The 23273-nt window shown below is 46.2% G+C and overlaps 1 protein-coding gene across 4 annotated transcripts in view; it reads right to left on the bottom strand.

Annotated features, from left to right (window-relative positions):
• Window positions 1–23273, bottom strand: part of CACNG5 (calcium voltage-gated channel auxiliary subunit gamma 5) — a 49595-nt gene that overhangs the window by 10594 nt on the left and 15728 nt on the right. The window contains exons 2-5 of one of the 4 annotated variants that reach the window (XM_023556976.2): window positions 6981–7239; window positions 5444–5569; window positions 4538–4678; window positions 131–276 (exon numbers count right to left, since the gene is read on the bottom strand). In XM_023556976.2, coding sequence (XP_023412744.2) covers window positions 131–276; window positions 4538–4678; window positions 5444–5569; window positions 6981–7176 — 609 coding nt within the window. In that variant the 5' untranslated portion in view covers window positions 7177–7239. Of the gene's footprint in view, window positions 1–130; window positions 277–4537; window positions 4679–5443; window positions 5570–6980; window positions 13991–23273 lie in introns of those variants that run through there. The other 3 variants (XM_003417296.4, XM_064270874.1, XM_023556977.2) reach the window with 3 other exon arrangements.

Below are 23273 nucleotides of genomic sequence, written 5' to 3'. Positions count from 1 at the left end.
TTCTGGGGATGAACAACAGAAGTAGATCTTAAGTGCAGGACTGTGTCCAAAGCCTTCCTCCCCGCTACTAGGACTGCACAGTGCCCAGCCCCCCACTCAGGCTGTCCCAGCACAACTGGAAGGGGGTTACCTCTGTTAAAAGGAAGGAGATGGCAGCGAAGGCAAACGACCACCCGTATTTGTAGTTGAAATAGGTCTCTGAGTCCTTGGTTCTGTTGAGCATCTCGTCATTGATGCTGGAGATGTAGAGCACCAGGCCGACCACGAGAGAGAGGCCTGGGCAGAGGCAGGGGAAAGGGGACGGTCAGTAGACAGAGACCTGGGGAGTCCACTAATGTGGCACCCACCTCCCCTTCTGGTTCAGAAATACATCCACCAGCCTCGTAACGATTCATTTATTTTGGAGTTCAAGGAAGACCCTGGCTGGAGCTGACAACATTGTTTAGATTAGCACCTTGTAAATAGCAGAGGGAGTCCTTGGGTGGTGCGAACACTTACCAAGTGGTGGGTTGCTAACTCAAAGGTTGGTGGTTTGAGTCCACCCAGAAGTACCCAAGGAGAAAGGCCTGGTAGCCTACTTCCAAAAAATCAGCCACTGAAAACCCTATGGTGAACAGTTCTACTCTGACACACATGGGGTCACCATGAGTTGGGGTCACCATGAGTTGGGGTCACCTTGAGTTGGGGTCACCTTGAGTTGGAGTCACCATGAGTTGGGGTCACCATGAGCTGGGGTCACCATGAGCTGGGGTCACCATGAGTTGGGGTCACCATGAGCTGGGGTCACCATGAGCTGGGGTCACCATGAGTTGCAGCACCGTGAGTCAAACTTGCCATAGGTCCGGGTAGACTCAACAGCAACTGGTTTAGATAGTAGAGAGTGGCAGGTAAGAAGACTCCCCGTCTGGCCAGCTCCTGAGCCATGGGCTAAGCCCAGTGGTTCTACCCCCTCTCCCAGCAGCATCACCTGGGGAGCTTTTAAAACAGACCATGCCTGAGCCCCAGCCCCAGAATTCCTGTTCATTAGCCTGAGTTGAGACGGTCACTGTACTGTCTTGAAAACTCCCCAGATGATGCTAATAAGAACCAGGAGTGAGAACCACTGAATTAACAAGTGGCTGCTGCTGAGGAATAAGCGAGGTCCCCTTAGCTGAGCAGCCAGGGCCACCAACTCCCCCTCTAGCAGAGAGTTGTGGCAGCCCGACTCACCCTAGGGGATGCTGTTGTTGTTAGGTGCCATCAGTCGGTTCCGACTCACAGGGACCCCATGTACAACAGAACGAAACACTGCCCAGTCCTGCGCCAACCTCACAATCATCGTTATGTTTGAGCCCATTGGTTGCAGCCACTGTGTCAATCCATCTCATTGAAGGTCTTCCTCTTTTTTGCTGACCCTCTACCAAGTATGATGTCCTTCTCCAGGGACTGATCCCTCCTGATAACATGTCCAAAGTATGTGCGAAGTCTTACCATCCTTGCTTCTAAGGAGCTGCTACCTGAGATTTTTAGGTGGGAGAGAGTCTGTCCAGACTATCTGTCAAGCCTTAAACCAGGAGGCCCCTGGGGCCCAGACTCCAACTGCCATTGTATAAATGACTGCCTCAGGCATCAGGTTCCACCAATTAGTAACTGTAATTGAATCAGGACATAATTAATTACTCAGTTTTTCGCTGTTCAGGTTTAATTCCATTCACATTATTTATGAAACTGGGGCATCTTGAAGAATGAATGTTAAAGGAAAATAGGTGCGATTCAAGCCTTCCTCAGCCCTTAACTCGTGTTTGAATCATTACTGCCCCAAATGAACTCTCTATTATCATTAAAACAACTTCACCTGGTCCAGCTCTCTGATCCTGAAGCTCATTGCTGAAAAGCGACAGGTACCTTGAAGCTATGGTAAAGCCTTGGCTATTGTGAAAGGAATAATAAAGAGTGAGCTTAACCGTGGGTCTGTGCCTCTTAGACTCAGTGGAAATATCACCATGCAGGGAGGGGTTGGGCCGAGGGCACTACAGGCACTCAGTAAATATTTGTTGGATTGATGAAAGGGTGAATGGATGGATTAATGGGTGGAAGAGGGGTAGGTGGGTGGATGGATTGAAAAATAGGTAGATGTATGTATGGATGGATGGATGTAAAGGTGGGAGGGAGGGAAGAAAAGAAGGAAGGAAGGACAGAAGGAAGGAAGGAAAGAATAAAGAAAAGAAGGAAGGAGGGAAGGAAGAAAAAAGAAGAAAGGAAGAACACTTCTTGGATATTAGGAATTCTGATTGCCACCTGGCTCCCAAGCCATGTTAACGTGAAAATCTTGTAAAAAGGAGCTTCAAGTGGCTTGGGAGTCAGGCGGCAATCAGAATGCCCGATGTCTAACAGCTGTTTGACCTCTCTTTATCCATCCATTCATGCACTCATCCATCCATCCATCCATCCATCCATCCATCCATCCATCCATCCATCCATCCATCCATCCATCCATTATTCAAGTCATCTACTCACCAATCTTTGATCTAAGCATCTTCTCACCCCCCCCTGATCAGCCAGGCCAAAAACCCAAAAACCAAACCCATTGCCGTGGAGTCGGGTCTGACTCATAGTGACCCTATAGGACAGAGTAGAACTGTCCCATAGAGTTTCCAAGGAGCACCTGGTGGATTTGAACTCCTGACCTTTTGGCTAGCAGCCGTAGCACTTAACCGCTACGCCACCAGGGTTTCCCAATCAGCCAGGCCAAGGCACCTAAAATGCATGCCCCGAGAGTCACTCCTTTGGCCTGAGTCATTATCTTCAAAAGAAAAAGTGTCCATGAAAATGCATGTTCACCTTGAAGGGGAGAAAGAGCCTGCCTTTACTTACTGCATTATCTTTCCGTTTAACTCTACCTGCTCCCTGGGAGTACCTCATCCACTTCCATGGTTCACTCTCCCACCATATAGGCTGATAGCTCCCAATTCTCTCTTTGGTCCCATGAGCCCCAGCCACTGACCTCTGGCTACCTTCTGGACAACTCTGCAGATGTCACACGGACACCTCTAACTCAGCATTTCCCACACTGAACTCACGATCTCCGTCCCAAGTCTGCTCCTTCTCTGCTGATCATTAGATTGATGCTGTACCATCCACCCAGTGCCCAAGCAAGAAATTGACAATCATCCTTAGTTTCTCTCTTGAAAGCCTAGTCCTGTTGAGATTACTTCCCAATTGTCACTTGAGCCTACTCATTTCTCTGTACCCCCATTATCATCCTCTCAGTTTGGGCCACCATCACCTGTCTCCTTAAACTAGTGAAGTAGCCTCTTGCCTGGTCTCCCTGCCTCCCGTCTTGCTTCCTCCCTCCCTCCCTCCTCTAGAGTGGTCCTTCCAAAATGCAAAACTGATCATGTCTTTGCTCAGCTCAAAATCCTTCCGTGGCTTCTCACAAAGTCTCAAAATCCAGAAGATGACCTTGGGTGTCCTCTTGAGTGTGCCTCCTCACCACACTCCTCCTCACGCTCCAGCTGCAATGAGTAATGATTATGTTCTGCTCTCTCTGTCCTCCAGGTCCTTTCTCCACCCCAACCTCCAGCCTCATCTCTTGGTCTAATTCCTACTCATCGTTCCTCTCACTTCTCCTGGCAGCCTTCCCTAACCAACCCCTGGCCTGGGTTTCGATCATTGCTCTTGGCTCTCTCGGAGCTCACTGTCATTATAACACTTTTCATGCCGTGTTCCTGTCTCCTTGTTTTTATCTCACATTACACGGACCTTTTGTGGGTAGTGACCCTGGCACCAAGAATACGGTCTGGTACCTATCACGAATGAAGAAATAATGAAGTACAACCGGGTGTCAGTCCAGGAACACAAGTCCATGTTAAATAGGCCTCAGGGGGTCCAGGGTATGGAGTGTGACTGGAAGGTAGAAGGGACAGTAGGAGCCTATTGATTCGGGATCAAAACTTGCACCATCTTGCGGAGTTGGAAGGACCTGCATTTAAGTTTTGTCTTTGCTGTGTCCTGGATGTAGGCACAGAGAAACTGCTAAGTATTTTCCATTCAGCAAACTGGTAGATACAAGTGAATTTGTGATAGGAGACTACTTAGCCTCCCTGGGGGTAGCTGAGGGCTGGGAGGCAAAGGGGCCATTATTCCACAGGCAGACTGCATGTATTTTTCATATAAATCACTAAGACGTAGCCCCTTCAAAAACAGGAATAGTCATCACTGGTGAGACCTGAAAAGTAAGTGGTGGTAGCGGTGGTGTTGACAGAGCAAAGAGCCTTGGGTTCCAATCCCAGCTCTGCCCCACCGTCTGGGTGAGCCTGTCAAGTCACTGCTTGCCCGGAGCCGCTGTTGCTCTTCTGTAAGGTGAGTGGATGGGCGGGGGGCGTTGGAAGTCTCCTCTAGCTCTGACTCAGTTCTGCCTGGGCCACTGACTCAGCCTGTCCTATTTCCAGTGCCAGGGGCTGACCCATGGCTGTGACCAGGGCTTCCCAAAGCAGAGCTGTTTAGGAGTTAAATATCAAAAGTCCGGAGTGCATTAAAAGAAAACAACACAACTTACCCGAGAGGATAAAGAAGATGCCAGAGACAAAGGCCAGTATTGTCCTGTGGGGACGGATGTGTCCGATATTGCTCAAGATAAACCCAATGAACATGAAGAAAAGGCTGACCAGAGGGAACGGCGTGGCAGAGCGAATCATTTCTAATTAAGGGGATGAAAGGATGCGTGTCAGCCTCTAGTGGCCTCACTTGCTGCTCGCCCTCTCAAGGGTTCTTGGTGACATGCAACACCACTGGCAGTGGTCTGTCAAGGCCCCCAAAGCCCCCGGTCCCGTGGGAGTTCCCCAAGCTCCATCCCCCTTGGAGTGGCCCTGGGAACCTCCTAGAGCTGGCGGGGTTTGCCTCCCTGAAGCTGGGATGGGAGGTCTGACTTCACATACCAACGCAGTCAGGTCGTTAACCACTTCCCTCCTTGGAAATCTAAACTGTCTGCTAATATGGCAGCTGTGGACCTAGAAGGGCCCTGGCCACTCCATCTTGCTTCCTCTCCCAGGAGGATTCACCATTTCCATGGGCCAGGGGCTGTTCGTAGTGTACAGAGGATGGTCATTCTAGCCTTTGTCTTCTTCAACTTAAAATTATGCATGGAGCAGTTCACTCTGGGGTCGGAACTCAGTCTTGGGGACTCACTCTCGGGAACTCACTCTCAGGAACTCACTCTTGGGTGGCCAAGGCCATGAAGTTGGATGCCCTCTCCCTCGACTGGGTCACAAGACTTGCAGTCTCCAGCAACCCATCTTCACCAATGGAAAAATAACCTGGGGATAGCCCTGGTGAACTTCGGCCAGCATAACCAGCTGTGTCTGCAGCCTTAGCTCTTGAGAAACAAGCCAGCTACCCTGTTTTTCCATCTGCTCTGCTACTTTCTGTCCAGCCAATGCCCAGCTGGGAAGTCCAAGGCACCTACTTAGAACGTTGACCGTGGACTCGGACGTCAGCTGGGTGTTCATGGGCATCATGTATTCTATGGTGAAGCAGCGGCCCCGCTCTTCACCTGCAGAGGCGAGAATGCATCGACACTTCCAAATCCTCCCTGAACATGGATTTGAAGTTAATACATTAAAATGGTATTTTTAAATCCTTCTAGGATCTTTGCTCCCACTGTGTATTTGCACACAGACTGGATCAAACCCTAGGAGGATCTAAACCCTAGGTGGCTGGTGGCCCACGACAGGGCTAGGAGCATTCTTAGAGAAGCACCTTTGTGAAGATGGACCCAAGAGTCGCAGGCAGAGGGCAGCACTGCAAACTTTCAATGGCAATTAAAGTCTCCAGTGGCCACCCCATTGCTTTGGGGGTAGATTCAGCCAATGACATTGCATGCCTGGCTCAGATGTCATGGAGCGGAATCCCAAAAGCCTTGTCAATCACCTTGGAAGCCAGATCCTGGGTGACTTCAAGATCTGCTTCAGATTTAAGCAGAGACCATGCCACACCGTCTGGGGCAGTGGGAGGGGAGGTCAGTGTTGGACGCCATTCCCAAAGAAGACTCATCAATTGACTGGGAGGCCAGGCCTGGAGGTTACCTTCCTGCTACATACTGGCTGGCTCAGTGGACTGAGCTGTGGGCTAAACTCACATTCCATCTCCCAAAGTGTTACCATAAAGCTGGGAGGAAAAAAGCGGGGAAAACCAAGTTGCCCCTTTTCCCAATGCACATGTAGGTTACAGGCTCAGTGAACACGCTGTGGCGATTCCAGCCAGCCCATGCTGTGGCCAGTCTTGCAGAGAGATGTTTTCAGTGTGCAGGCTGCTTCCAGACCAGGACAGGATAAAGGACAACGCTCTCTGTGTAGCACTCACAAAGATTCCAGAGAAGCCCTAGCAAGCTGGCGAGAGGTCCACACAGGCTCGGGATCAAAACCTGCAGCCTCTTGCAGAATTGGAAGGACCTGCATTTGAGTTTCATCTCTGCCACTTCATGGATACAGCAACAGAGAAATGGCAAAGTATTTCCCATTCTGGAAACCAGTGGATGCAAATGAGTTTGAGTTAGGAGACTTACGTGACCTCCCCGAATCTTCACTTCCTTATGTGCAAAATGTAAATAAGTCTTGCAGTGTTGTTGGAGGATTCAATGGGATCACTAATTCAATGAGCTAATGGATGCAAGAGCATTCTCAGACCTGTGCGATGTCATTCTCTGTTCAGCCCTGAGAGGTGGAGTGTGGGAAAGGCATAGCTACATTCATGTTTCAGGTGGGAAAACTGAGATCCAGGGTGACATCGCTAGCCCGAGCTTGAGTTTGACCTAGTATCCTGATGGCTAGAGAGAGCGTTGCCCAGGGCTTGTGGGGGCTGTCCGTGGTGAGCTGTCTCTTCCAGAAGGGGCAAGTCTTCCCAAGAGGGGCTTATAGGGCAGGTTTTCGGGGGACTAAGGGGGTGGCTGCTCCTCTCTATCTTGGGCGGGGCTGTCCCCCACCCTCCGGGGCCGGCGCCCTTACCTGCCAGAAAGCAGACTCGCCAGAGGCCGGAGTGCAGGGACATCTTGATCTCTGTGCTCTGGTTCTGCGGCAGGATTACGCCCTCCTCCAGGTACAGCCAGTAGTCAGTGCTGACAGCGATCCCCAGGAGACCCAGGCTGCACACGGCAAAGACGCTGCTCAGCAGGGTCAGGGCCTTCCTCCCGCAGCCACTCATCCTCCCGGACCGTCAGGGGGCAGCCTGCAGCCGCTGTCTTGTCCCAGAAGCAGGGAGCGGGATCTGGGGAGCAGGGAGACAGGGTGTGCAGGGGTTGCAGCCAGGCTCTGAGGAGGCCAAGGTGAGGGGCCTTGGAGCTATAATGGGGGGTGGAGGTGGGGAATTAGTGATGATGAGGAAGATTTTTATAGCTGTTTGCTAAGTGCTTTCACTTATATTTGAGGCTTGAAAAACCCCAACATCTGCCGGAAGAAATGGAATTAGAACCCCAAGGGTGGTGAGCAGGAGTAAGGGAAGGAGAGAACAAAGGGGTAAGACCCCTGAATGAGAACAACGGCCCCATTTACCACAAAGGGCCTTGACCTGGGAGGCAGGAATCCTGAATTTTACACTCAGCCCTGTCACTGAATAGCTGTGTAATGTTGCAGAATTAACCTCTCTGAGGGCCATTTTTTTCTCCTGGATAATACAGACGGAGAATAACAAAAGCTAAAGTGTATTGAGTGTTCATCACTGTTAGGCACTGTGCTAAGCACTTTATTCTCTCTTTTAATCCTTACAGTTCTATTACCATCCCCATTTTACAGGTGAGGAAACTGAGGAGCAGAGAGATAAACTTGCCGGAGGTCACTCAGCTAAAAAGGGGTGGTAGCTGGATTTGAACCTCACTCCACCTCACTCCAAAGCCCTTTCTCTTGCCATGCCATGAGTGTTTTCCAAAGTGGGTTCCATGGAGCAATAGTTCCATGGAATATTCTAGAAAAGAAGTGCTATCTGGTAAAAAAAAAGAAGCTTGAGAAATATTCATCTAGCTCTTGAAGAATCACATTGCCCACTGAGAAACCTGGTTAGTTTTGCTGAATCCAGTCCACTTGACTGCAGAATGGTGTCACTTTCTGTGACACCCACCTTGGAAATCATGTTGTCCTCCATGGGGAATGACAAGACTTGCCTCCCCTGCCCCACAAGGTTGTTGGGGTGATTAAACACAATAGCAGATATGAAAATGCTTTGAAAAATAAAAAGCATGACCCTGCTGTAAAAGACTACTATTAAATAACGATGGACTAAGCTCCTGGCTCCTGCAGGGCACAGACTAGAGCTTCTGAAATACAGCAGCTCCCTACGTGGCGGTGGCTAAACTGCCAATTTTAATGTTAAACCTGGCAGAGAGCTGAAAAGGTTAGGGTCTTGGAGACTGGAAAGATGAGAGTGGTGAGGAGATTGATCTGCATCTATAAAAGTAAGGAAATAAAAGAATAGGCTGAAGGCGACCTTGTTTCCCAAACCCATAATACCAGACCTTGAAGTCTGGAGTGAGTTTTGAGGACTGACAAGTCTCATTCCTTTTCAGAGTATGTAATAAATTTATGGCATTCCACAGGGTGGAACATAACAATATCATTCATTATATAATTGTATGTATTCTTCTGTTATTATTTTTTTTATCTTTATATAGTCATATTTATTTATAAATAAATAATACTATCAACTATAATATGGATAATATATCATATAATGTAATATAATATGATAATACAAAGTAATATTGACTGAGTGTTGATTATCAGCCAGGTATGTGTAAAGTTTTGTTTACAATATCTCATCAGAACCTCACAACTCCACGAGTAGGCAGCGTTAGCCCCATTTTATAGATTAGAAGACTGAGGTTTAGGGGTGTTAAGTAGACTGCAGGAAGTCCCAGGTGGGTGGCAGACTATGGATTTAAACTCAGGTCTAACTCCAAAGCCTGTGCCCTAATACCCAGGCTACACCATTTCCCTACTGAAGAAATAAGCAGGTTCAAGAAGTGTTGGGGTAATGAATGGCACAGCCAAGGTAGGCCATTAATGTACGAGACCTCTGGAAATGTACGCGATGCAATATTTGGGAAGTTTTCTTTGTAAATGGTCAAGTGTTACATAAAGGCAATTCTTGATCCTCTTAGGCTTACCCTTGGGAGTCTTCCGGGCTATCTTCTGATGTCAGTTTCATGGAGGTACACCATGACTCCGCATTCCTGATTCTGAAAACCACCTTTTAGGGTGGTAGGGCTAACATTTCCCTCAAATCACGCCACACATAACAAAATCAAGTCCAGCATGAGGAAGTACCTGAGATCACCCAGCCATCACCCGGAGGAGCAAAGTGTGAACTAGTAATCTTTTGAATGCTGGTCCAATGCTTTTATTTGTCTGTACTGCACACAGAAAATGATAAAGCAGAAAGTAACAATTACCTGTAACTCTCCCCTCTGAAACCAACACCATTATTAACATTTCAGTTCATTTCCTTCCAGTCTTTTTTCTATGTAACTCTGTGTGTGTGTGTGTGTGTGTGTGCGCGCATATTCTCCCCATCCAATGCCTTACAGTTATTGTGGGCAGGGACAGGAGTGTCCTTGAAGACACTAACCCACCAAAACCCACTGCCATCGAGTCGATTCCGACTCATAAAGACCCTATAGGACAGAGTAGAACTGCCCCATAGAGTTTCCAAGGAGCACCTGGTGGATTTGAACTGCCGAACTCTTGGTTAGCAGCCGTAGCACTTAACCACTATGCCACCAGGGTTTATGAATTCCTAGTCCCCGTAAATCAGGCCCTTCTAGCCTCTGTTCTTGCATGATTGCTTCTCTTTCCCACGGATCCCATTCTTCTACTATGTTTTATTTGACTTTTCTGGCAGGGGAGGCAGAAATTTTTTATAAGCTGCTCTCACAAGGGAAGATGTTTACGTTTAATGCTAAATGAATAAAGCTGAATGCAAAACCATGCATTTAACACAAAACTCAACTGCGTGAAAAATTCATAGACCGGGAAGAAATAAACTAAAATGTTGACTGTGCATGCTCCCAGCTAACAGGGTTATGTATATTTTATTTTCTTTATACTTTTCTGTGCTTGACAAAGCTTCCAAAGGAACGTGTATTATTTCTATAACTAGAGAAGAAAACTAAAGAGAGCAGTCAAATCTCCAATCCCTCCCCTCTTGAACACAAACTCAGGGGGCTCCAGCTGACTCTTGGGCTAGAAACGCTGAAATGCAGTGTCATCCTTTAAAGATTGGGACCCAAAAGCAGGGGAGTTCTGAGCCTTTTCAGATGATTACCCGGGTGCCATTACCTCTAAGTATTAGCTTGTTAATTATCAGGAATTAACAGTCGCTAATTATCATCCATGACTAGCAATTAGGGGGAAATGTCTTGTGGAGATTAAATCACTAATGGCACATTTCCCTGCCCAAGCTAATAATAAAAGAGCTTGCAATGAAGTGCTTAGGTGCTCTGGGAAAGGTGAGGTTATAGGTGTGAGTGAGAGCCCAGCTAGCAAACTGCTGGAGAGGATGGACGGGGTTAGGTTTGAGAGAAGGAGACAGAAAGTGGAATGACCGTCAAATGCAGATACCCTGATCACAGCTTCTATACTAGTCTAGAAAAACCCCAGCAGTTCTTGATGATGGGCTTGGGGAGCGGGGGGTTCTTGACAGGGCTTCCATGCCAGTTATAGCAGCTGCTTCTGTGAGCTGGGCCAGTGACTCAGTATCAGCGTGGCCAGTGCCCAGGAGGACAGGCTGGTGACAGGAAGACAACCCCCATTAGACATGTCACCCTGCAAGTTTTCCACCATGCTGATCCCCACTGTCTTCCCCGGTGGTTTAAAATATGGCCACAGATTCTTTGACACTCTTCCCATAGAGAGCTGGGGTCTAGGCAAGTTTGAGACTTCTTCAACCAATAGAGTATGGAAATGAGGCTGTATGACCCCTGTGGTTGGGTCATAAAAGGAGTTGTGGCTTCCACCTGGTTCTTTTGGAGCTTGCAGGGGGATGCCAGTTCTCATGTAAGAAACTTGACTATCCTGAGACCACCAAGTCTTAGAGCAAGGCTTCTCAAATTTGGCCCTATTGACATCTTGGGCTGGAATATTCTTTGTTGTTGGAGACTGTTCTGTACATTATAGGATGTTTGGTAGTATCCCTAGTCTTTATCCGTTAGATGCCAATAACATCCCCCAGTTGTGACAACAAAATATGCTGCCTGGGTGGCACAATCACCCCAGTTGAGAAGCTGCTTCAGAGGGTATGTGTCGGTGCTCTGGTTGGCAGCTCAGCTGAGCATCCCACCAACAGCCAGGATCAGCTACCAGCCATGAGATTGAGCTGTCTTGGATATCCAGCCCAGACGAGCGTTCAGATGACCTCAACCCCAGCCAACATCTGACTGCACCTGCATGACAGACCCCAGGCAAGACCTGCCTCCCTGAGCGCTCTCCCAATTCCTGACCCACAAAATCATGAGCAAAATAAAATAGTTGTTGTTTTACAACACTGTTTTAAGATAATTTGTTATGCAGCAGAAGTTCCCAAAATAACTTCCCCCACTCATTTAATTAGCATCTTCTTCTCACTGCCTAGGTATGATATAAACCCTAAGTGTGGCTTTGTCCAGAATGTGACTTAGTGGTGAAGGGCCTGAGAGTCATATTTCTTTTATTTTTCTTTGTTTTATATGCATAGATATTTTCTCTCAACTTTTTTTTTTAAATAATATTTTCTTATGTTTTCAGTGAAAGTTTATACAGTAAATTAGGTTCCCATTTGACAATCTATATAAATTGTTCAGTGATAAGAAAAAAAAAGTTTTTTCTTTTTATTGGTTACATTTTTACAATGTGTCAACATTCTCTTTAATTCTGTTCTGGCTGTTGCATTTCCATTACTCTAGTTTCTCTGGCCCCTTATCTTCTCATCTTTGCTTTAGAGTTAATTGTTGACTTATTGGTCTCATATAGATTTTGTTTGTTTCTTTTTTTTTAATAGAGCACCATAGTCATGAGTAATATCCTGTATTTTGTGTGCCACTCTGTTATTTTGCTAAAAGGTGGCCTCATGGGATAGTTTTGGTTCAAGATTTAAAGAGTATCTTATGGCGATAGTCTCAGGGAGTCCTCTAGTCTCAGATGGTCTGGCAAGTCTCGACCTTTTAAGAATTTGAGTTCTCTTCCATGTTTTTCTCCCATTCTATCAGAGTTCATCTATTGTGGCCCTGATCAGAACACTCAGTAGTTGTAGCCAGGCACCACTTAGTTCTCCTGGTCTCAGGGTAGATGAGGCCATGGCTCGCTTATGTAGTTTATTAGCCCTGTAGACTAGTTTCTTCTCTGAGGCTTTGGTTTTCTTCTCTCTTTTGTTTCTGGCAAGTAGAGACCAATAGTTGGATCTTAGATGGCTGCTTGCAAGCTTTTAAGGCCCTAGATGCTACTCACCTGGGGGTCATATTTCAATCCCCAGAATTAACAGCCATGTAGGGGGGTGAATGGCACATGAGCTTTGGGATCAGGCAAATTCTGTGCAAGCCATATCACCTCTCTGAATCACAGTTTCTTCATCTGTGAAATAGGGATAACTTTATACGGGATGACTCCCTTGTGTAAATCAGTAAGAAAAAGACGAACAATCTGCTAGAAAAAATGGGCAAAAGGTGTGAACAGGCAGGTTACTAAAAAAGATCTACAATTGTCCTATCTATATAAAAACATGTTCAATCTCACCCATGATTAAAACACTAAGAATCAAAATGAGATCATTTTATCATCTAATAGGTCAAAATTTGAAATTCAAACATATCCCGGGCTGGCAAGGTTGTGAGACACACACCACACACACTTGGTGGGAATGTGAGAGTGCAGATCTATTTGGTGATATCCACCAAAATTAAAATGTAAATATTCCATGACCTAGCAATTCTAAGGCCGGGAATGTACTCTGTGGATATATCTGTAAAACTTTACCAAGAAGCATGAGGAAGGATGTCTCTGCAGGACTGTCTGCAATCACAAGAAACAGCAGCAACTTAAATGACCAGCGGAGGCTGGATAAATAAGGTCGGATTCAACTATGCAATGGAATACTTAATAGTTAATTTACCGTAACTCCTAAATATGAGGAACTTGGTATGTTCAATATGGAAGGCTCTCCAAGATTTATTACCAATAAATGCACAAATGCAGGAAATTGTGTATAGTATGATACTCTTGGGTAAAAAATAATATAATCATATGTACCATATAAGTATTTTATATATTATATATGTTCTTATATTTACATATGTATGGAAAATGTATTCCTAAGAGGGTAGATACTAAGTTCTAAAGTAAGTTATCAGCAGAGCATCCAGTAAGACTTAGAGTAAAGAGGTGATGTTGTTGTTAGGTACCATTGAGTGTATTTCCCACTCACAGCAACCCCACAGGACAGAACAGAACTGCCCCATGGTGTTTCCAAGGCTGTAATCTTTACAGAAGCAGACTGCCACATCTTTCTCCAGAGGAGTGGCTGGTGGATTTGAACTGCAGACCTTTCGGTTAGCAGCCAAGAGCTTAACCACTTCACCACCAGGGCTCCTTAATGAGGTGATAGTGAACTGGTAAATATGAGACCCTTAAGTGTCTCAGCCCCACTGATGGTGAAACTATTACCGTGAGGAGGGCTTTGTGAAGATGAACGTGTGGAAGGGCTACTGATGAGCCTCTACAATCAGATAGCTCATTCCAAGAAAGGACTATTTGCTTTGATGGTGGGAGCAAAGGCGAGTTTGCTGCTATTCTGTGATTGGCTTGTACTTCCAGAGTTTGTTGGGGCAAAGGGTGCATAAGTGTTTCCATAGACCAGATGTGGGCCAAGCATGAGAAGGCTGGCATGGAATTGATTCGCATCCCATCCAAGGTGGCAGCCAGGAAAGGTGAAGGAGCCTCAGTAGAGAGAAGTTGGAGGCAAACAATTGGATTTTCATGAAGCTGAGAAAGAAACCATGGAAGAGTGCAAAATTCACATCAAGAGAACTACAAAGAAGAACACCATGAAGGGGCAATGGGAAAAGACAGTCTTGAACACCTCCCAAGCTCAAAGAGTTAAGTGCCATCTCATGACTATACCAGAACTCTCCTATGTCTCCTGCCTCTTCTTCCTGCTCCCCCTTCAAAAATGAAGCATGGAGGAGAAGGGCAGACAAGGAGAAAAACAGACCAGTGTACCCCCTTCCAGGATTTTGGGCTTCCCATCACAACAGCTGAGTGGAGGTGGTTATCATTTTGCATCCGGTTGGAAGGTTTGACTGTCATTTGAGACTGATTGTCCAGTGACTGGCTGGAGCACCTTGCATTATTGAGAAACCAGATAAGTCATAGAGGTGACCTGAGTGTTCATCTGGGCTAAAGGGAAGAACTAGCCCCATGGAATAACTTTAAAGGGGCAGTGGGGGACAAAAAGGGAGGTGGGGTTTGCTCTGTGACGACATCCCACAAGTATATGTTCAGAGGGCTCCAGAGTTAAAAACCAGCAATGATGATAGTTGCCATTTACTGGGTTTTTCTGTTTACTGAGCATCAATGGAGCCAGGCCGGCATCACTATTCTTTCTTTATAGATGAGGAACCTGAGGCTGAAGACGTGATGGTCACTAGCTCATAAGTGGCAGAGCTTGGACTCAAACCTAGGTGTCTGGTCCCCAAGCCCAGGCTCTGTCTACTTCTCCCCCGGCCCCATGTCTCTACCTATGAAGATACGGAGACCTCCTTTCCTTTTCATTTAATCCATAAATTAAAAAAAATAAACAACTGCCTTCTCCTTTCAACAACATGGGGTGGGTTCTCGAGCAAATGTGTTTGTGTCTTAGAGGTTTCTGACTTTCCAAAATATGGCTCGCATCTCTCCGAGCCCCGCCCGTACGTCAGCTGCGCACCACGGGCACACCCCTCTGCCTTGCCACCCTGTCCACGGGGCACACCATCGGAGAGCCCTGCAGCAGAGAAGACCAGTCCCAGACTGGCCTGACCAGACCAAAGGCCAGGCCCACCCCAGCTTCCACAGCAACATAAGTGGGTTTGCATTCTGTGGCACCTGTGGAAACAAAACAGTACTTGGAAAAAGCAGGATTGCATCGTTCCTTTCCCCTTTAGATTCCACTTCACACAGTGGCCATGGAGGTTGCAAACTTTGTAATTTAGTGGCATGAAATCTTAATCGCTGGCAATTAGGAGGCTGTTTGTGCTGCTACTTAGCTCCCTCCTCACACCTCTGGTGTGACCCCGTGGCCACTGGGTGCGGTAAAAGCTAGGGAGAAACAGGAAAACAACTTTGTACCCTGTGTTTTAATATATGTAGACAGGGAAAATGTTCAGACTTGATCTAATTTTGGTGACACTGGCCATCTATCAGGTCCAGGCGGCAGGAGCCTGCAGAGAAAGCTGGCCAAGGATTTTCTACCCTTTTTCTGCATCCAGATGGTGGAGTTTGATGCTTCTCTCACCTGTGTGCATTTCTGCCTCCCCCATCCCTGCAGCTGTTTTTAGCTATACAGCAGACACTGTGCTGAGGAAATTCACACGCGTTAATCTACCTGATCCTTGCAACAGCCCTTTGTGGTAGGCACTGTTATTAAAATGGAGATGGTAACAGTGCTTTATTCATACAGCTGGGGGGTCCCTGGGTAGTGCAGACAGTTAATGCACTCGGCTGCTAACCAAAAGCTCAGAGTTCGAGGCCACCCAGAGGTGCCTCGGGAGAAAGGCCTAATTATTTCCAGAAGATGAGCCATTGAAAACCCTGTGGAGCACAGTTCTGCTCTGACACAGATGGGCTCACTATGAGTTGGGACTAACTCAATGGCAACTGGTTATTTAGAGGGTTATGAGGATTAAATGAACTAGCCCATGTCTTGAGCTTAAAATAGGGATCCCAGCCTGGCACCTAGTAAGTGCACATTGTTAATTTTAACTATGGTTATTATCTCCACTGTATGGGACACAGAGTGGTTAAGCAACCAGCCCAAGGTCACCCAGCTAGAAAGTGGAGGAGCTGGGATTTGAGCCCAGGAATCTGGCTCTGCTACCGGCTACACTAAACTGCCTCTCATTCCTCTCTCAGCCTGCTTCTTCTCGAACCACAGAAGTAAGTTTCGTCAGGGTGCTTAGCTCACCACCTGGGGAACTCTTGCTTCTGGAAAGTGGAGATTCTTTTTTTAATTGTACTTTAAATGAAGGTTTACAGAACAAACTAGCTTCTCATTAAACAGTACACATATTGTTTTATAACATTGGTTAACAACCCCATGACATGTCAACACTCTCCTTTCTCGACCTTGAGTTCCCTGTTACCAGCTATCCTGTCCCCTCCTGCCTTCTAGTCCTTGCCCCTGGGCTGGTGTGCCCCTTTAGTCTTGTTTTGTTTTATGGGCCTGTCTAATCTTTGGCTGAAGGGTGAACCTCAGGAGTGACCTCATTACTGAGCTAAAAGGGTGTCCGGGGGCCAGACTCTTGGGGTTTCTCCAATCTCTGCCAGGCCAGTAAGTTCGGTCTTTTTTTTGTTTGTTTTTTGTGAGTTAGAGTTTTGTTCTACATTTTTCTCCAGCTCTGTTTGGGGCCCTCTATTGTGATCCCTGTCAGAACAGTTAGTGGTGGTAGCCAGGCACCATCTCGTTGTACTGGACTCAGCCTGGTGGATGCCATGGTAGATGTGGTCCATTAGTCTGAAAAGAGGAGATTCTTGACTGCCAAATGGAAATGATATCCTAATTTTTCTCAGCATTATCAGCCTCTTGTCTAACATGGGAGAGCTGAAGATCTCAAGTCCTTTTCTCCTTGGCCTTTGCATCACTCAGATGGATGGAAAACCTGGATATTCTCCTTATAAAATGGCGATGGTGATAATGATGAAGAAGATGGAGGTGCAGAGAACAACTGTGTTGCCTCCTGGCACACTGATTTATTTTTGGTTATGCCCTAGTCCCTTCCACATTACAGTCAGTATTTATGTTTCCAAGAAGCCCTGGTGATGCAGTCATTAAAGTGCTCATTTGGTTACCAGAAGGCCAGAGATTCAAACCCCCCAGCCACTCCGCGGGAGAAAGATGTGGCAATCTGCTTTCACAAAGGTTATAGCCTTGGAAACCATATGGGGCAGTTCTGCTCTGTCCTATAAAGTTGCTAGATCAGAATAGACTTGACGGCAGTGGGTTTAGGTTTTGGCTTGTTCCCAGAGAGAAACGTCTTTTTCTGCTGATTCTTCCTTCTAGGGAAAATAGGGGAAGAGCGGTCAGGGAACCCCGGGGGGGGGGGAAGTCATTCCGGTCTCAGGGAAGCTCTGGGAGAGAATACTTTTGGAGCCCAGCCTTGGCACCCTGCAGAAGACACGCTCAGACAGAAATGCTGAGCTGCAGACTGAAGACCCCTGCAAGGCAATCAAATGTGGCCTCTCCAGGTTACAGAGCACCAGGCTGTGCTTCTATAAATACTTCCTCCCAGCACCATTTTCCTGCCTCCAGCACATTTCACTAGACAACAGGATTCTTGTGGCATTGCGGACTTACCTCCAGTCTCCCCTTCTCTCCACCCCCTATATCCCTGCCCTTCTCCCACATGTCCCAGCCCCTGCCCAGTGAGCCCTGAGCCCTGGGTCAGACCGAGTTGCTAGGCAGGTTGTTGTGGATTCAGGAACAATACCCACGAGCCCAGTGCTCCAGCCGCCCGAAGGCCAGTGCAAAAAGGAAAAGGATGCACCAGCCACTTCAGGGTAAGAGACTTGAACTTGATGGGCAAGCAGAGAAAAGCTTAAGAGGGATGGTGTGTTTCTCTAAGGAGTTAGTTCTCCACACGATGCTTTCTGCTCCCTCTCCCCACACTCTGACTTAAAATGATCTGATGTCTGGGGGGACCAGAGGTCCCAGTGGCTTGGTTCTGAGCATATCCCTTTGCATGAGTGAGGAAGCCCAAGGCTACATGGGAGGGCCTGTCCCCAGAGGCAGAGTGAAGGTCCATTTGCTCTTTCAGCCCTGGAAGGTGGCCCAGTGGTCAGCCCTGCCACGAATTTCTTGAGTCCACAGAGGATGCCTCATGTCGCTCAAGAGATGAAGTCAAGGTGCTTACAGTGTTTTTACGAGCAGGGGTGGTTTGGTGGTAGAATTCTTGACTGCCATGCCGGAGACCCAGGTTTGATTCCTGGCCAATGCGCCTCATGTGCAGCCACCACCCATGGGGACTTACATGTTGCCGTGATGCTGAGCAGGTCTCAGCAGAGCTTCCAGACTAAGATGGAGTAGGAAGAAAAGTCTGGCAATCTACTTCCAAAAGCCAACCGATGAAAACCCTATGGATCACAGTGGTCTGACCCACAGCCAATCATGAGGATGGCGCAGGACCAGGAAGCATTTAGTTCCATTGTGCATGGGGTGGCCATGAGTCAGGGCTGACTCCAATACAGCTAACAACTACACAGTGTTTCAAAGAGATTTAATATTGCCTGCCTGGATGAAATTAAAGGTCTGGGAGGGAACTCAAGGTCAGGATGGAGGGATTTCACTGCTCACTGGGCACCCTAGGAGAGGGCTGGGGACGAGAGGAAGGGCAAGCAAGGGACCGCCACTCCATTTCTCAGGCTGCAACACCACCTCACTGGCCTCAGAGCCACTGGGCAACAGAAGCATTGGTCTGGAAAAAGCAGCACAAAGCATTCCCTGGGCAGACAAGCGTGAACCCCCAGCCTGGCGAAGGCTGCCACTGCCGCTTGCTAACCAGTTCATAATCCCCTTACGTGCATTTTATCATGGCAAAGCGGAGGGGGCCTGGGCTGGGTGGCCTTGCTTAGATAGTCAGGCGCAGCATAATGTCTGTTAGGACAATGTCCCACCACATATACATCTGTGCTCCCAACCCCTGTAAAGGCTATTATACTAAAAGTTGAAGGCACATACGATAGTTCCTAATAACAAATGGGTACTCTTTGAGACTTGTATCAAAACATTATTATTATTATCACTGTATTATTATGTTAAAGATATTTAAGTGTACCTGAAAGTATTTCTCTAAAGTTTTTTGTGCAGAGAAAGGTACGCTATATACTAAGACAAACATGTGACTTACTGACGTTAGATACGAACCGTACCTATTTTGACTTACATACAAATTCAACCTAAAGACAGACTTAGGAATGGAACTTGTTTGCAGCCCAGGGACTGCCTGTGTGTAATAAGGTGTTCGCACAACAACCAACTCACATAACATCCTATTTCACAGAACGCGTCGTGGACGTTAAGTGACGGATGACTGTATTTGATTTCAGTTCGGTTTGGCTGAGCTGTCCAATATAGCAGCTACTAGCCAAGGGCTTTTGAGCACTTGAAACGTGGCCAATCCGAAATGAGACACCCTGAAAGTACAGCGTACACGATGAATTTCTAAGGTGGAGTATGAAAAAAGAATGTAAAATATCTCATCAGTGATTGTTTATATTGATTACATGTTGAAATGGCATTTTGAGCTAGCTAAAATATAATAATAAAAATTAAATCCACTTGTTTCTTTATACGTTTTTAAGGTGGCTTACGTATTGCTATGATGCTGGAAGCTATGCCACCAGTATTTCAAATATCAGCAGGGTCACCCACAGTGGATAGGTTTCAGTGGAGCTTCCAGAATAAGACAGACAAGGGAGAAAGGCAGGGTGATCTACTTCTGAGAATTAGCCAATGAAATCACAACATTACTGTCCAATATAATGCTGGAAAATGAGCCCCCCAGCTTGGAAGGCACTCACTACATAATACCTGTAACGACGGACTCAACCGTACCAACGATCATGAAGATGGCAACTAAAAACAACAACAATAGAAAATTCAAAATTACATAATGTGGCCGGTCTAGAGACTACAGTACCAGTACCAGGTGCCGCTGAGCAGATTGCAACCCACGGCAACTCCATGTGTGCTGAGAACTACACTCCATGGGATTTTTAAATCTGTGACCTTTCAAAAGCAGACTGCCAGGCCTTTCTTCGGAGGTGCTTCTGGGTGGGTTCAAATCACCAACCTTTCAGTTAGTAGTTGAGCACTTAACCAATTGTGCCACCTAGGGACTCCTGTCCAGAGACTAGTCTATTAAAAATTTACTTTAGAGCTTCACCTGATGACTCCATTTGTATAACATTCTTGAAGTGACAAAAATAAAGAAATAGAGAACAGATTACTGGCTGCCGTGGTTAGGGAAGGGGAAGAGGGAGGGAAGAAGGCTGGGGTGTCAATAAAAGAGATCCTTGTAGTGATCCTTGACTGCACCAACGTCAATATCCTGGTTACTGATACCATACCATAGTTTTCCGGATGTTACCATCGGGGAAGACTGGGTGAAGGAGGCCTGAAATCTCTCTATATGGTTTCCTACAACTGCATGTGAGTCTACAGTTATCACAAAATAGTTTAATTAAAAAAACACTTCACCTCTGTAACAGCAACTTTCATACTCTGCAGGTGGAAACATAGAGTGGTGTAACCCTTTCGCACAGCGACTTGGCAACAAGCATTGAGACTTAAGCATTGTCACTTCTCTGGGCTCCAACAATTCTACTTCTGGGAACCACTGCTAGGGGAGTAAATATAAATATAAGTAACAAAACACGCAGAGGTGTTTATTCACTGTGGTTTACAATAGCAAAATGCACAAAGCCACCAAAATGCCCTTCTCGTAAGGGAAAGGATATATGAACTACGGTTTAGTCACTCAGTGGATTATTACGTAGTCATTGATGGAAATGTTGGCAAGATGATGTTAAATTAAAAAAAAAGTATCATATAAAATATCAATGGTTTGCTAATTTGTAAAAAGATGTAGGTAGAGGGAAATGTCTCCTCCAAGAAACCAAAGGGCAAAGGCTGAGATAGCTATCAATGCAGAGTCTGAATTCATAATACTCTATTCACCTGAATCCCTGATGGCACAGTCGTTAAACACTAAAGGCTGGCAGTTTGAATCCACCAGCCACTCCTTGGAAACCCTATGGGGCAGCTCTACTCTGTCCTATAGGGTCGCTTTGAGACGGAATCGATTCAATGGCAACAGGTTTGTTTTTTTCTGTTGTTTTGTTTTATTTATTTATTTGGTACTAATTAAAGAAAACCAGAGAACTAAATCAGAGAAGTAGAAAGAATAAACAAGTCCATCCAGGATCTACCTAGAGCAGCTGCACTGACCCAAAGGCCTGGCAGGTTTCTTGGACTAGTAGTTGGTGAGTCTCTAGTCAGCTCTTTATGGAGGAGGCATCTCAGTTTCAACCTATTGCCTTTCTAGAGCCCAAGGCCATATGTCTTCCTGAGTGGGCATTAAAATTCCAGGCTCGAGCTGCTATGGCCTGTATTCGGGTCCAATATCCCCTGGTCCTCCTTGGTCTCGATTCACAGGCTCAAGGCTTGGGGTCTGAGTTCCCTGGGGATATCCTTTTTTTTCTTTTGAGTCAACTATGTGTTTAAAACTTCTTATGTGCTGGTAGTTGAACGAGTGTGCCTTAGCTCAGTTCACTGTTGCCAAAACTGGAAGTCTCAAATTCAGTACAAACTCTGCGTCCCCCTCTGTTTCTTAGGAGTGGTACCTGAGAGCTCTAACACCCCCATCCAACTTCATGGAGTTGGGGGAGAAGAGGGAAGGCGATCTCTTTCTATTCATCTGTGTTTCCCAATTTTCAATAACGAGCACAAGTTATTTCTCCAACTAGGGGGTGAATACACACACACAACCAGTTGCCAGAGAGTCAAGTCTGACTCACAGCAACCCCATGCATGTTGGAGTAGAACTGTGCTCCACAGGGTTTTCAATGGCTTATTTCTTGATAGTAGATTCCCTGGTCATTCTTCCAAGGCACCTCATGAAGGACTTGAACCTCCAACCTTTCAGCAAGCAGCCGAGTGTGTTTATGTACGTGTGTGTTTAATATATACAAATATACACACACAGACAGATATAGATATAGAGGAGCCCTAGTGGTGCAAGGTGAAGCACCTGGTTGCTAACTGAAAGGCTGGTGGTTTGAACCCACAAGCAGATTACCATAAAGATTGTTGTTGCTGTTAGTTGGTCCTCCACCATTCTCACAATCGTTGCTATGTTTGAGCCCATTGTTGCAGCCACTGTGTCAATCCATCTTGTTAAGGGTCTTCCTCTTTTTCACTGACCCTCTACTTTACCAAGCACGATGTCCTTCTGCAGGGACTGGTCCCTCCTGATAGCATGTCCAAAGTAAGTGAGACTAAATCTCACCATCCTTGCTTCCAAGGAGCATTTTGGCTTTACTTCTTCCAAGACAGATTTGTTCGTTCTTTTGGCAGTCCATGGTATATTCATCATTCTTTGTCAACATCATAATTCAAAGGCATCAATTCTTCTTTGGTCTTCCTTATTCATTGTATGGCTTTTGCATGCATATTAGGCAATTGAAAATACCATGGCGTGGGTCAGGCGCATCCTAGTCTTCAAAGTGACATCTTTGGCTTTCAACACATTAAAGAGGTCTTTTGCAGCAGATTTGCCCAATGCACTATGTCTTTTGATTTCTTGACTGCTGCTTCCACGGGTATTGATTGTGGATCCACGTAAAACGAAATTCTTGACAACTTCAGTCTTTTCTCCATTTATCATGATGTTGCTTATTAGTTTAGTTGTGAGGATTTTTGTTTTCTTTATTTTGAGGTGTAATCCATACTGAAGGCTGTGGTCTTTGATCTTCATCAGTAAGTGCTTCAAGTCCTCTTCACTTTCAGCAAGCAAGGTTGTGTTATCTGCATGTGGCAGGTTGTTAATGGCTCTTCCTCTAATCCTGATGCCCTGTTCTTCACATAGTTCAGCTTCTCAGATTATTTGCTCAGCATACAGATTGAATAAGTGTGGTGAAAGGATACAACCCTGATGCACACCTTTTCTGACTTTAAACCATACAGTATCCCCTTGTTCTGTTTGAACAACTGCCTCTTGGTCTATGTATAGGTTCCTCATGAGCACAATTAAGTGTTCTGGAATTCCCGCCCTTGGAAATGTTATCCATAATTTGTTATGATCCACACAGTCGAGCGCTTTTGAATAGTCAGTAAAACACAGGTAAACATCTTTCTGCTATTCTCTGTTTTCAGCCAAGATCCATGTAACATCAGCAATGATATTCCTCGTTCCGTGTCCTCTTCTGAATCCAGCTTTAATTTCTGGCAGTTCTCTGTCAATGTACTGCTGCAACCATTTTTGAATGATTTTCAGCAAAATTTTACTTGTGTGTGATATTAACGATATT

Source organism: Loxodonta africana, chromosome 18 (genome assembly GCF_030014295.1).
Source record: "Loxodonta africana isolate mLoxAfr1 chromosome 18, mLoxAfr1.hap2, whole genome shotgun sequence".
In the NCBI taxonomy this organism is placed as follows: domain Eukaryota; kingdom Metazoa; phylum Chordata; class Mammalia; order Proboscidea; family Elephantidae; genus Loxodonta; species Loxodonta africana.
This window is presented reverse-complemented; position numbering and strand designations above follow the sequence as displayed.